The 12,419-nt window shown below is 49.4% G+C and overlaps 1 protein-coding gene across 1 annotated transcript in view; it reads right to left on the bottom strand.

Moving 5' to 3' along the window:
• Positions 1 to 12,419, bottom strand: part of EFCAB8 (EF-hand calcium binding domain 8) — a 60,619-nt gene that overhangs the window by 23,706 nt on the left and 24,494 nt on the right. Inside the window, exons 10-16 of the mRNA XM_056844937.1 lie at positions 11,580 to 11,653; positions 9,539 to 9,717; positions 6,503 to 6,570; positions 6,246 to 6,394; positions 4,729 to 4,866; positions 3,363 to 3,458; positions 860 to 1,087 (exon numbers count right to left, since the gene is read on the bottom strand). Coding sequence (XP_056700915.1) covers positions 860 to 1,087; positions 3,363 to 3,458; positions 4,729 to 4,866; positions 6,246 to 6,394; positions 6,503 to 6,570; positions 9,539 to 9,717; positions 11,580 to 11,653 — 932 coding nt within the window. The remainder of the gene's footprint in view (positions 1 to 859; positions 1,088 to 3,362; positions 3,459 to 4,728; positions 4,867 to 6,245; positions 6,395 to 6,502; positions 6,571 to 9,538; positions 9,718 to 11,579; positions 11,654 to 12,419) is intronic.

Raw genomic sequence — 12,419 nt, 5'->3', positions numbered from 1 at the left:
TGTGTAAGCCCTTGGCCCAATCTGAACCAAAAACCACATCAGAGACAGTCAGGTCCAAAGAAGTTGGTTTTTACTGGTCAAATAGGTTAACAGAGCATAAAGAAAAGGTGACAGCAATGGAGCTTGCTGGCTTGCACTTGGTAATATAAAAGCATGAAAAAACGCAAGAGATTACAAAACACAAACAGCACTGTGGTTCTCACAGCTTCAAAAGAGTTTAGGTATGAATAACAGTCCTTGAGAGCTGGTCAGTGGGAAAACGAAACCACTGAGACACAGGCCTGACACCCTGGACTTCCTCGGTGGTTTCCCATCCAAGTACTAACCACAGCTGATCCTGCTTTGCTTCCAAGATGGGATGAGATCAGGCTACTACTTTACAGACTGCCACACTTGCTAGTTGGCTCGCAACCCTAATTTACGTTGCCAGAAGTCAGCAGTACTTTAATTGCATTGATTGTAAAATTAGATACAAAGGCACCCCAATTTCTACTAGTTTGCTCCAGCAAGAGTTGGGGAATTCTTCAGGCAAAAGTCCCAGACATCCCAACTGGGGACTCCAACTTAAGCAATGAACTCCTGCAGCAACCTGAAGGGGGGAGGGAGACACAGGAACACATGAAGCTGCCTTATACTGAATCAGGCCCTGGGTCCATCAAGGTCAGTATTGTCTACTCAGACTGACAGTGGCTCTCCAGGGTCTCAGGAAGGTCTTTTCACATCACCTACTCCCTTTAACTGGAGATGCCGCTGGGGATTGAACCTGGGACCTTCTGCATGCCAAGCAGATGCTCTACCACTGAGCCACGGCCCTTCAGTGACTAGCCAGACATATTCCTTTCCTTCCACCAGGACTGACCTCATTCTTGTCCACTGAAGGCAGCTCAGCCAGGCAGGCGCCATTGTTGAAATTCCATAGCTTGACCACCCCGTTTTTCAGGCCAGTGATCAACCTCCTCTCCGGAGCATCAAATGCCATCGCCGTGATCTCCACCAACTTGCCTTCTGACGTTAGGAACTCCATAATTTTCTGCCCAGTCATAATATTCCAAACCGTGACCAGTCCGTTGTAGTAGCCGCTCACTACCTGCGGGAGAAACCAGTGGGGGAAATTCACCCAGGCAGCTTCCGTCCTGACCTCGCCAGATGATGGGACCCTGAGCACAGCCCTTATTTGCAGTAAAAGCTTTGCTATCCGGCACTCTTGGTTATCCAGATCATGCAGTTAACCAGCATCGCCCAGGGGGTAAACTCCTCCCACTCAGCTTCCCTGAGTCGTTGGTTGTACATGTGCCCCACTTGGAAATGGGAAGGCCTGGCAGGGAAAACCAGGGAAATGGGGGGAAGCATTAAGGCCATTTATGCTTGGTAATTAGCAGCGCGTTCCAGGCTGAAGTGCCCCGCATATTATTTTTTTTAGTTTTTCACACTGAACCGTCATTCAGGAAGTGACTGTGAAGCTGGCACATACCTGCTTCACATTTCTTAAGAAACCCTTAAACACGACCTTTTGTGTTTGCTCTGCCCCCACCACGAAGAATCCCCTCAAGGAAGCATGCAAAATCAAAGCTGTGCGTTAGCTATGCACACGGTGGTGTGCAAACAGGAACAAAGGAGCAGGTGAGTGGGGGGTGGAATTTCTCCTTCTGCATTGGGACCGTGAACAGGCACTTTAAAGGTCGCATTTAAAAAAACAGCTTTGAGCGAGCATCAAAACTGACCCTGCATAAATGGCTTATGGTTGTTTTTTTCCTGTCTCCCCCTCCCCAGCAGAGTTTTTTTCAATATTTTGCAGATTTTGGAGGACTGAAAATCAAACGTCCTGTGAAATATTTTCTCTTTTGAGTTGGGAGGGACCACCAGGGTCATCTAGTCCAACCCCCTGCACAATGCAGGAAATTCCAAACTATCTCCCCCACACACACACCCTGTTGGGTTTTGGATAGCGAGTTTCATTGTATTTCAGTCACTCAAGGGTTAAACTGTTTATAACCAAGCTGACCAGATCAAAGGTGATGTAACCTACAGTATGTGTCAAGTACCTATTGGTTAAACAGGACAGTTGTAAAAGTATTTGCATACTAGGAGCTTCTTCTTTGTTTAGCAAGAAGAAGCCATCGCCATTATACTTTAGATTTTACCATGTGAAGATGTAAGCTATAGAACTCCCAGCTTCTGGGATGAGATAGGAAACTTAGAATGTAGTAAGGAACTTGTTATTTTAAATCCAAGTTACCCTTCCCTGATGTTAGTAAGTAAAGGTGATTTTTACTAAGAGAAGTGACTGCTAGTCTTTATTGTGTGCGTGCAACCTTAATTAGCTTCTACCGCTGATTCCATTAATATTCAACGGTCCATTTCCTCTGACACGGGTATTATTCCCATCACACCCTCAGTGACCCAATCTCCATGCCCAGAAGATGGCCAAGATGCCCTTCCTCTAGGCTTACCAGGTCCTGCAGCTCAACCAGAGGGAGCTTTTCTGTGGTGTGTGGCATGCGCGCGTGGCCCGCCTGGTGCGATGTGTGCGTGCGTCCCACATGACGCGCCTACATCACTTCAGGGTTTACTCGGAAGCGACATGAACGCTCTATCAAGCTCTGCCGAAACTCTATGGTTTCCATAGAGTTTCTGTGGAGGTTGCTAGAGGGTCCACGTCACTTCCAGGTAAACCCAGAAGTGACGTAGGCACGTTGCGTGTGCACGCATTGCCTGGCGGCCCTCAGGTGGTCAGTGGGCAGCCCAGTGGATTGGCAGGATTTTACCCACAACCACCGGGCACTTGGCAACCCTCCCTCCCTCCCATGATCTGCCTAAGGTCATAGAATCAGCATTGCTGACAGACGGCCATCTAGCCTCTGCTTAAAAACCTCCAGGGAAGGATAGCCCACCACTGCCCCAGGAATCCTGTTCCACTGAGGAACCGCCCTAACCGTTAGAAAATTGTTCCTAATGTTTAGACGGAAACTCTTCATTCTGGTCCGACCTTCTGGGGCAACCGAAAACAACTAGACACCATCCTCTTTATGACAGCCGTTCGAGTACTTGAAGATGGTTATCATATCCCCTCTCAGTCTTTTCCTCTGCAGGTTAAATGTACCCAGCTCCCTCAGCCTTTTCTTGTAGGACTTGGTCTCCAGACCGCTCACCATCTTTGTTGTCCTCCTCTGGACCCATTCCAGCTTGTCTACATCTTTCTTAAATTGTGGCTCCCAAAACTGAACACAGTACTCTAGGCGAGGTCTAACCAGAGCAGAGTAAAGCGATACCATCACTTCGCGTGATCTGGACACTATACTTCTGTTGATACAACCTAAGATTTCATTTGCCTTTTTAGCTACCGCATCACGCTGCTGACTTACCTGTTTAAAGTTCTTGTTGTACAAAGTGCAACACACAGGCAACTCCTGAGTTTTGCTTTCTGCCTCAGGGGTTTCTGTCCCAAAGAACACACCTATCTGCAGTGCAAGAACAAGAACACCAGGAATGTGTCACATTCTCAAGTCCAACATGCACAAGAGTCCCACAAAAGAAAGCAACAGCAGCACTTTCCCCACAAATCCTACAAATCTTTACTTTCATAGTAGTAATGAATGAAGCTGGGGGCAGTGGCTAATCCTAGAAATTTGTAGAAATCCACCTCAAGGTCTGTCATTATCTGAAGTCTCTCAGCAAAGAATTGTGTGTGTATGCATGCATGTGTTATACATTCCTCAATCTGACTTCTAGATGTGTTCGCTGTGGTTCCACAGGCTACTCAAGGATGCTCTCCAAAGAGGTGTGCACTGTTGCACCTGAGGTAGAACTATTGAATGCTTGCACACTAGACTGCTGTGGTGGTGGAAAGTGCCATCAAGTCATAGACAACCTATGGCGATCCAGTAGGGTTTTCAAGGCAAGAGATGTTCAGAGGTGGTTTGTCATTGCCTGCCTTTCCGTAGTGACCCTGGGTTTCCTTGGTGGTTTCCCATCCAACTACTAACCAAGGCTGACCTTGCTTAGCTTCCGAGATCTGACAAGTTAGGGCTACCCTGGGCCATAAGAACATAAGAAAGGCCCTGCTGGATCAGACCGAGGCCCCCCAAGTCCAGCAGTCTGTTCACACAGTGGCCAACCAGGTGCCTCTAGGAAGCCCCCAAACAAGACGACTGCAGCAGCACCATCCTGCCTGTGTTCCACAGCACCCAAGAAAATAGGCATGCTCCTCTGATCCTGGTCAGGGCAGAAAAGAGAGGTGGTTTGCCATTGCCTGCCTCTGCGTAGCAGCCCTGGACTTTCTTGGTGGTTTCCCACCAGGACTGACCTTGCTTAGCTTCTGAGATCTGACAAGATCGGGCTAGCCTGGGCCATCCAGGTCAGGGTGGACAAAGAGAGGTGGTTTGCCATTGCCTGCCTCTGTGTAGCAACCCTGGACTTCCTTGGTGGTCTCCCATCCAAGTACTAACCAGGGCCGACCTTGCTTGGCTTCTGAGATCTGATGAGATCAGGACAGTCTGGGCCATCCAAGTCAGGACAGGTGGTTTGTCACTGCCTGCCTCTGGGTAGTCCCACACGTTCTCCTGCTCTACTTATGGCAGGCAAACAAAAAAAAGTCTCCACAGAACTGACTAACGGACACCTCATTTATTATCCAGTGAAACTGGGGCCCAAGTCAATACAAGGGCCAAATTTTGACCTTCTTCCACCCCTGGATCCTCCCTCTACATCCCCTTTCACAAACCTCCTCACCATATAAGTGGCGCAAGCCAGAAAATTGGAAGCCACGTGATAGTAGGCGGCCGAAATGGGACTGTTTCCGAGCTGCACGTTCCTGCCATGGATGGACTGCAGGCAGACGTGCTCCAGCAAGTCCCAGACACGGATGTTCTGCAGGAGGCAAGAGAGAAGCCAGGAGGTGAACGGGATGAGCCGCCTTGGAGACTCGAAGCCCAACGTACTGCACAAGAGTCTCCAAGCAAAGACTAACTGTGCAACACGGAGACAGGAAGAACAGATGCGACAGGCCAGGAATGGCTCCAGGTTTGAAGCAGGGGGGCTGGGAAAGATAACCAAGCACAAATGTCCAAAGCTGAATTCCTTCAAGGAAGAGAGAGTTTAAATTGCAAGACGGACAGGATCCTACATCCCTCTCCCTGAAACTGCCACCTCTCCCACACAGGGTGCTTCAAATCATGCCCACATCTCAATACACTGATTGCGCCACTGCAGCATAGCCTTGCCCCAGAAGGTACATGTGTGTGTGTGTTAAGTGCCATCAAGTCACTTCGACTCATGGCGATCCTATGAATTAAAGACCTCCAAAATGTCCAATCCTTGACAGCCTCACTCAGATCTTGCAGATTGAGGGCCGTGGCTTCCTTTATTGAATCCATCCATCTCTTGTGGGCCTTCCACTTTTCCTGCTGCCCTCAACTTTTCCTAGCATGTTTGTCTTTTCCAGTGACTCTTGTCTTCTCATAATGGGACCAAAATACGACAGCCTCAGTTTAGTCATTTTAGCTTCTAGGGTCAGTTCCGGCTTGATTTGATCTATAACCCACTGATTTGTTTTTTTGGCAGTCCACGGTATCCGTAACACTCTCCTCCAACACCACATTTCATGGTACAGAGCCCACTTTTCCCACTCCCCTGGAATGGAGGTCCCCGTACCCCAAGATCAAGGCAATAACACAGGGGCAGAGGCATGTGAAAGGATTAAAAGGATTAACATGATGCTATGAGAAAGTTTTGAGGGTTTAAGGTTGATTTGGGGAAAGTATGAAGACCCTTGAGAAGATGCCATAAAAGTAAAACCACAGATTAAGTTTCCCATGTCAAAAAGTATAAAAAGGGGCTGAAATTGTTTAAACTTCGGAGGTCTCTCCTAGACCTTCCGTGCAGTGGTTGGTACGTATAAAATTGTATTTTGTGCATGTTATGATCTGTATAGTCTGTGCAAATTTTTGTAATAGCCTGTTGTGACTCTGCCTATATTCTGTTGTACTCTGTCTTATGATTTGGTACTCACTTTTTAATATATTGAAATAATAAAAAGAATCTTTATGGTTCAACAAAGTTGCCTCTTTACCTTAGATCACCATTTCTGTTAAGGTACCAAATTTTTAATCAGGTATATATTCTATAGATTTAGTCATCAATAACGGTACAGAGCCCCTTTCACGTTCACCCCTCACCACTACACGGGGTTGGACTAGATGACCCTGGTGGTCCCTTCCAACTCTATCATTCGACTACAGATGCCTTACTTTGTCCTTGGAGATGCTGATGATGGTGCTCCTCTGCTTGTTCACCGTGATGTGAGTGACAGCAGTCGTGTGGCCCTTCATCTGCGTTATGGGGCTGTTTGTGACATACGGGTTCCAGATTCGGATCAGCGGGTCATACCCTCCAGTCACTGCCAGGTAAGAGGGGGAGGGAAGGACGCCATGTTTGAGTTTCAACACACATTTACTATCGGCCTTTTTTTAAGGAATTGTTTTTTGGTGTTGGGGGGGAGACATACCAAGAATATTCATTTCAGAAGCGTAGTCGAAGCAGAGGATGCCTTTCTTCAGTACGATCACGGCAGATCTAGAACAAACAGAAGAGAGAAGTATGGTGAGGTGTTCAGGGTATTGATTTGCAGGGAGAATTTCTGCACCAGGATTCAGGAGCGTCAGAATGACAACATCTGAATTCCTTCAAGATGGAAGGAATATATGGAAGATAGATGGTCAGCAATGCTGATTCTATGACCTTAAGCAGATGATGACAGGGAGGGCATCTTGGCCATCTTCTGGGCATGGAGTAGGGGGTCACTGAGGGGGAGATAGTTGTGAATTTCCTGCATTGTGCAGAGAGTTGGACTAGATGACTTTGGTGGTCCCTTCCGATTCTATGATTCTATCTAATAGTTCAGAACTACTCACTTGCCAGCATCTGACAAAGGAGGTTTTTGCCTAAGAAGGGGTGTGTGTGTATGTGTGTGTGTGTATGTGTGTGTGGCGACCCTATGAATCAATCTCCTCCCAAACATCCCATCCTTAACAGCCTTGCTCAGGTCTTGCAAACTGAGGGCCGTGGCTTCCTTTACAGAGTCAATCTACCTCATGCTGGGTCTTCCCCTTTTCTTGCTGCCTTCAGCTTTTCTTAGCGTTATTGTCTTTTCCAGTAGAAAAGAGCAAGAGTCCAGCAGCACCTTAAAGACTAACAAAATTTCTGGCAGGGGATGAGCTGTCGTGAGCCACAGCTCACTTCTTCAGATACAGCTAGAATGTGAGTCCATCTGTCCTTAAGTAGAGAAGAGTGAATTAGACACACAATGGCAATGTAAATGTCAAAAGCAAGTAAATGGCATTAGCAGGCATGATTGGATCAGGTGTGATATGCAGAGGGGTAAGTCGGCGTGGAGAAATCAACAATGGTAATGAGACAGGAATCCCAGATCTCTATTAAGTCCCGGAGAATGCATAGTCTTGAGCTTCATTATTAGTTGTAATTCAGCAGTCTCTCTTTCTAGTCTCCCTTTGAATTCCCTCTTACAAAGGGATCTGTCTTTTTGGCAGTCGCTTATTTGCCTTTTTGGCTGTCCACAGTTCCCAAAAATTCCACATTGCAACACTACATTTCAAACTAATCAACTTTCCTCCTTTCAGCTTTTTTCACTGTGCACCTTTCCCACCCATCCCTAGTAACGGGGCATACTGTGCCATTAATTAACAAATCTGCCAGCCTTCAGTTTTCCCATTCAACACTATGCCTAACCCTTAAGGGGTCAAACAAAACGCAACGGCACCATCAGCTGTTTAAGTCTCTGCCTTGGCCACTTTGAACTCTCAGGGCTCACAGATACACATTTGCCGCAGACGGGTGATACAGTAAAACAGAAGGGCAAAATTCAAGCCCAGTAGCACGTTAAAGACCAACAAGGTTCCCTTGGCTTTCCAGGGAATAAGCTCTAGACATTAACTCCGTCTAGACATTAGGAAGAACTTCCTAACAGTTACAGCAGGTTCCTCAGTGGAACAGGCTTCCTCGGGAGGTGGTGGGCTCTCCTTCCCTGGAGGTTTTTAAGCAGAGGCTAGATGGCCATCTGTCAGCAATGCTGATTCTATGACCTTAGGCAGTTCATGAGAGGCCTTGGTCCGATCCAGCAGGGCTTTTCTTATGTTCTTATGACCTGCTGACCTGGGACCAGACGGCTTTCAAAGAGGGTCAGACAAATTCACAAGTGAGAGGGAGCGCATGCATTTGCATTTTGCATTTATTTATTTACATCTTGCTTTTCTCCCCACAGTTGGGACTCAAAATGGCTTTAGAACATTATTCTTCCCTCCTCCATTCTCTCACAAAAACAACCCTGTGAGGTAGGCCAGGGTGAGAGTATGTGACAGGCCCAAGATCGCCCAGCATGCTTTTGAGGTAGAAGCCGGTTGCTGAGGGTCCTCGTCCGACACTCAGCACCAACTCTCCCTTGGGGGTTCTTTATCAACAGCTGTTAATTGCAAATAGCTAAACAGGACCTCTGGGTTCAGACATGGTAGACTTCTGAATACTGGGGTGGGGGAGGGGGCCAAACACCAAAGCCAAGGACAAGGGTTCCATTGGTTCCAAAAATTCCATTGGAGGAATTTTTGGCCAGCCTTGGTGGGAGTCCAGGACTAGATGAACCCACTTTGGTCTGACCCAGTCCACAGGCCACAAGATACAGAAATGTTTATTTCTGCAGCTGGGAATCTGTTCTGTCAAAAGGCACGTAGACATTCAAGGCTTGGAGGGGGATTTTCATGGATTCTGACTTTCTGTTCCCCCAAAAGAGATCCATAAGAACATCAGACCTGCTGGGTCAGACCAGTGGTCCATCTAGTCCAGCATCCTGTGGCAGGGGCCATTCAGGTCCTCTGGAGGTCCAACAAAAGGGCATAGAAGCTAAGACCTTCATAAGAACATCAGAAGAGCCCTGATGGATCACACCAGAGGTCCACCTAGTCCAGCATCCTCTTCTCACACAGTGGTCCACCTAGTCCAGCATCCTGTCTCACATAGTGGCCAACCAGTTCTTCTGAAGGTCCAAAAACAGGGCATAGAAGCCAAGACCTTCATAAGAACATCAGAAGAGCCCTGCTGGATCACACCAGAGGTCCACCTGGTCCAGCAGCCTCTTCTCACACAGTGGTCCATCTAGTCCAGCATCCTGCCTCACACAGTGGCCAACCAGTTCCTCTGGAGGACCAGCAACAGGGCTGAGGCCTTCCCCAATGTTGCTTCCCAGCACCGGGATTCTGTGGTTGACTACCTCTGACTATGGATATTCAAGACATCACTCCACATGATTTCCCAGAGAACCTTGCAAGAACCAGACTTGCCAAGAAACTGTCACCTTTGTGGTCTCTGCCACACACACCCAACAGACTTCTGCCGCAATTGGCACCTTTGGGGGCACCCCGTACCATTTCCCTCACTCTCTCTATGGGAACAGTGCTGAAGCCTCAGCCCCACCCGCCTGGAGGTCCTGGGTCTTATTTGCAGAGTGCCCGGGGGGTGGGGGAGTCGTTCTTACTGGATTTTACCAACATTGTGCAGCGGCAGCGAAGTCAGGACCATGGCGGTCTTGTCGGCCGGTGTGCAGGAGGCCACCAGGTTGAGTTGGGGGATGAACATGATTTGCTGGCACCAGTCTTCGTGCAGAGCCTGCGCAGGGGAGGAGGCGAGATGCTGCAAACATGAAGGCTGCCGGGGCTGAAAGCGAAGGAGAGGGCGGAGCGCAGACACGTCCCTGGGCTATCCCCAGAGAGACTCCTCCCTTCCACCAACAGCAAAGGAAAAACTGGCAGGCAGGAAGAGAGGGCATAATGGTTAGATTCGCAGAATGCTGAAGAAGCATGAAAAAGGTCGTTCGGGTAGAACCCTTCCTTCTGACATTTAGTTTTCTACCTGCAGTGACAGAGGAGGAGGTGGAAATTACCGTCAAGTCGCAGCTGACTTATGGTGACCCCGTAGGGCAGTGATGGCGAACCTTTTAAAGACCGAGTGCCCAAACTGCAACCCCAAACCCACTTATTTATCGCTGAGTGCCAACACAGCTACAAGTCCACATGGGGCTAGGGGTTGCCAGGTCCCTCTTTGCCACCTGCGGGAGGTTTTTGGGGCGGAGCCTGAGGATGGTGGGGTTTGGGGAGGGACTTCAATGTCATAGAGTCCAATTGCCAAGGCGGCCATTTTCTCCAGGTGAACTGAAATAGCAGATCGCCTGCTATGACCTGGAGGTTGGTAACCCTGCATGGGCGGCTGAGCGGGGGAAGGAAAGCAGCTGGAGCATAGCCCCCACCCCTTCAGTTTGGTTTTTTCCCCCAACTGTTATCTTCATACGAATTAAAAAAGACTGTTAGGTGGGGGGGCTGATTGTGGGGACAGCCCTCTGCACCCGCTCAGAGGCACCTTCGGTTGCATGAACGAGCAGAGTGGAAACCCAAGCTAAGCGAAGGGCTTGGCTCCAGCATAAACACCAGGCGGGCCCCCATTCGGCCCTCACTGTCAACCCCCTGCACTGCAGTCACCAACCAGCCCGCTGCAGTTGGCCGCCCAGGTGTCCCACTCCCGGTCCAGCCCCGTCCCGGCTCCACTTCTTCCAGTCCTCGGCTGAAGGCTCGTTGTTGTCTTCACTTCCAGAGCGCGCAGCCGGCGACTGCAGAGAAGGCACTGGGAAGGAGCCCGGCGCTTCCTGGAGGAGCCGGGAAGGCACTTCTGATCCCCAGCCTCCTCAGCCGGGGGAACGAACTCAGGCAAACTCTGTGCTGGGGCGACGGCTCTCGTGCCCACAGAAAGGGCTCTGAGTGCCACCTCTGGCACATGTGCTATAGGTTCACCACCACTGCCATAGGGCTTTCAAGGCAAGAGACAGAGATGGTTTGCCACTGTCAGCCTCTGCATAACAACCTTGGACTTCCTTGGTGGTCTCCCATCCAAGTACTAACCAGGGCTGACCATGCTGAGGTTCTGAGATCTGATGAGGTCAGATTAGGCTGGGCAATCCAGGTCAAGGCAGATGTCAAACAGAGGTGCTTCACCATTGCCTGCCTCTGCGTGGCAACCTTGGACTTCCTTGGTGGTCTCCCATCCAAGTAATAACCAGGGTTAGGGTTATGAGGCTTCTGAGAGCTGACAAGATCGGCCTAACCTGGGCCATCCAGGACAATGCAAGAGACAAAGAGGTGGTTTGCCATTGCCTGCCTCGGCATAGCAGCACTGGACTTCCTTGGTGGTCTCCCATCCAAGTACTAACCAGGGCCGACCTTGCTTAACTTCCGAGAACTGAAGAGAATAGGCCAGCCTGAGCCATGCAGATCAGGGCATAACATTCCAGCTTACAATAAATAAGGAACAAATAAATGAACAAGGAATAAATAAATAAGGTTGTCTTCAGGCAGAAGGTGTCAGCTGCAGTTGGTGCAGGGTGGAGAAATGGGGAAAGCATCCGAGCTGCCCACAGCCCCACATGGCATGAGGTTATCTAGGTCACGATGCAAACCACAGGGGAGAAAGCATCATTCACTGTAATGTCTCAAAACATCGGACAGAGGTATTTCTTTAAAAACCCTCACCAGCACTGTGAAATTCTTGTATGCGTCTGTCTTGCCTTTCATGAGAGTTTGCACCGGGACTTGCGCTATGCCACCTGTCAGGAAAAGGGGAAAATAAACTTCTGGCAACATTTCACAGTTGACTTGAGCTAGCATCCCTTCACCCAGGGGTCCCCAACACAGTGCTCATGGGGGCCATGGTACCCACTGACGCTTTTCCTGGCACCTGCCCGGTGTTTCTAGAAAGGGGTGGGGGAGCTTTTGCCCAGCAGAGCTTTTGATGGGCTATTGGAGATTTGACTGGCCGTGCAGATTTTTAAAAACGGTGGTTCGGCAGCAGCTGCCACCACAGCACCAGGATCTGCACAGCGTGACTGAAGGTCAGCTGCAGCAGCCGTTTTGTGGGTGGATCCACCACCTGGGGCAGCCATTTTATGGCTGGGCCCACCCCACAGTATCAGAATTCTATTGGGGCCTTGACCCATAGAATCACAGCGTTGGAAGGGACCACCAGGGTCATCTAGTCCAACCCCCTGCACAATGCAGGAGATTCACAACTACCTCCACCCCACACCCCCAGTGACCTTCATGCCCTGAAGATGGCCAAGATGCCCTCCTTCTCATGAACTGCCTAAGGTCATAGAACCAGCATTGCTGACAGATGGCCATCTAACCTCTTCTTAAAAACCTCCAGGGAAGGAGAGCTCACCACCTCCCGAGGAAGCCTGTTCCACTGAGAAACCGCTCCAACTGTTAGAAAATTCTTCCTAGCGTCTAGACGGAAACTCTTCTGATTTAATTTCAAACTCAACGGGCAGATCTGTACAGGACTCTCCCCTGCTCTCAGGCCGACGTGTCAGC

This window comes from Euleptes europaea, chromosome 2 (genome assembly GCF_029931775.1).
Source record: "Euleptes europaea isolate rEulEur1 chromosome 2, rEulEur1.hap1, whole genome shotgun sequence".
In the NCBI taxonomy this organism is placed as follows: Eukaryota; Metazoa; Chordata; class Lepidosauria; order Squamata; family Sphaerodactylidae; genus Euleptes; species Euleptes europaea.
This window is presented reverse-complemented; position numbering and strand designations above follow the sequence as displayed.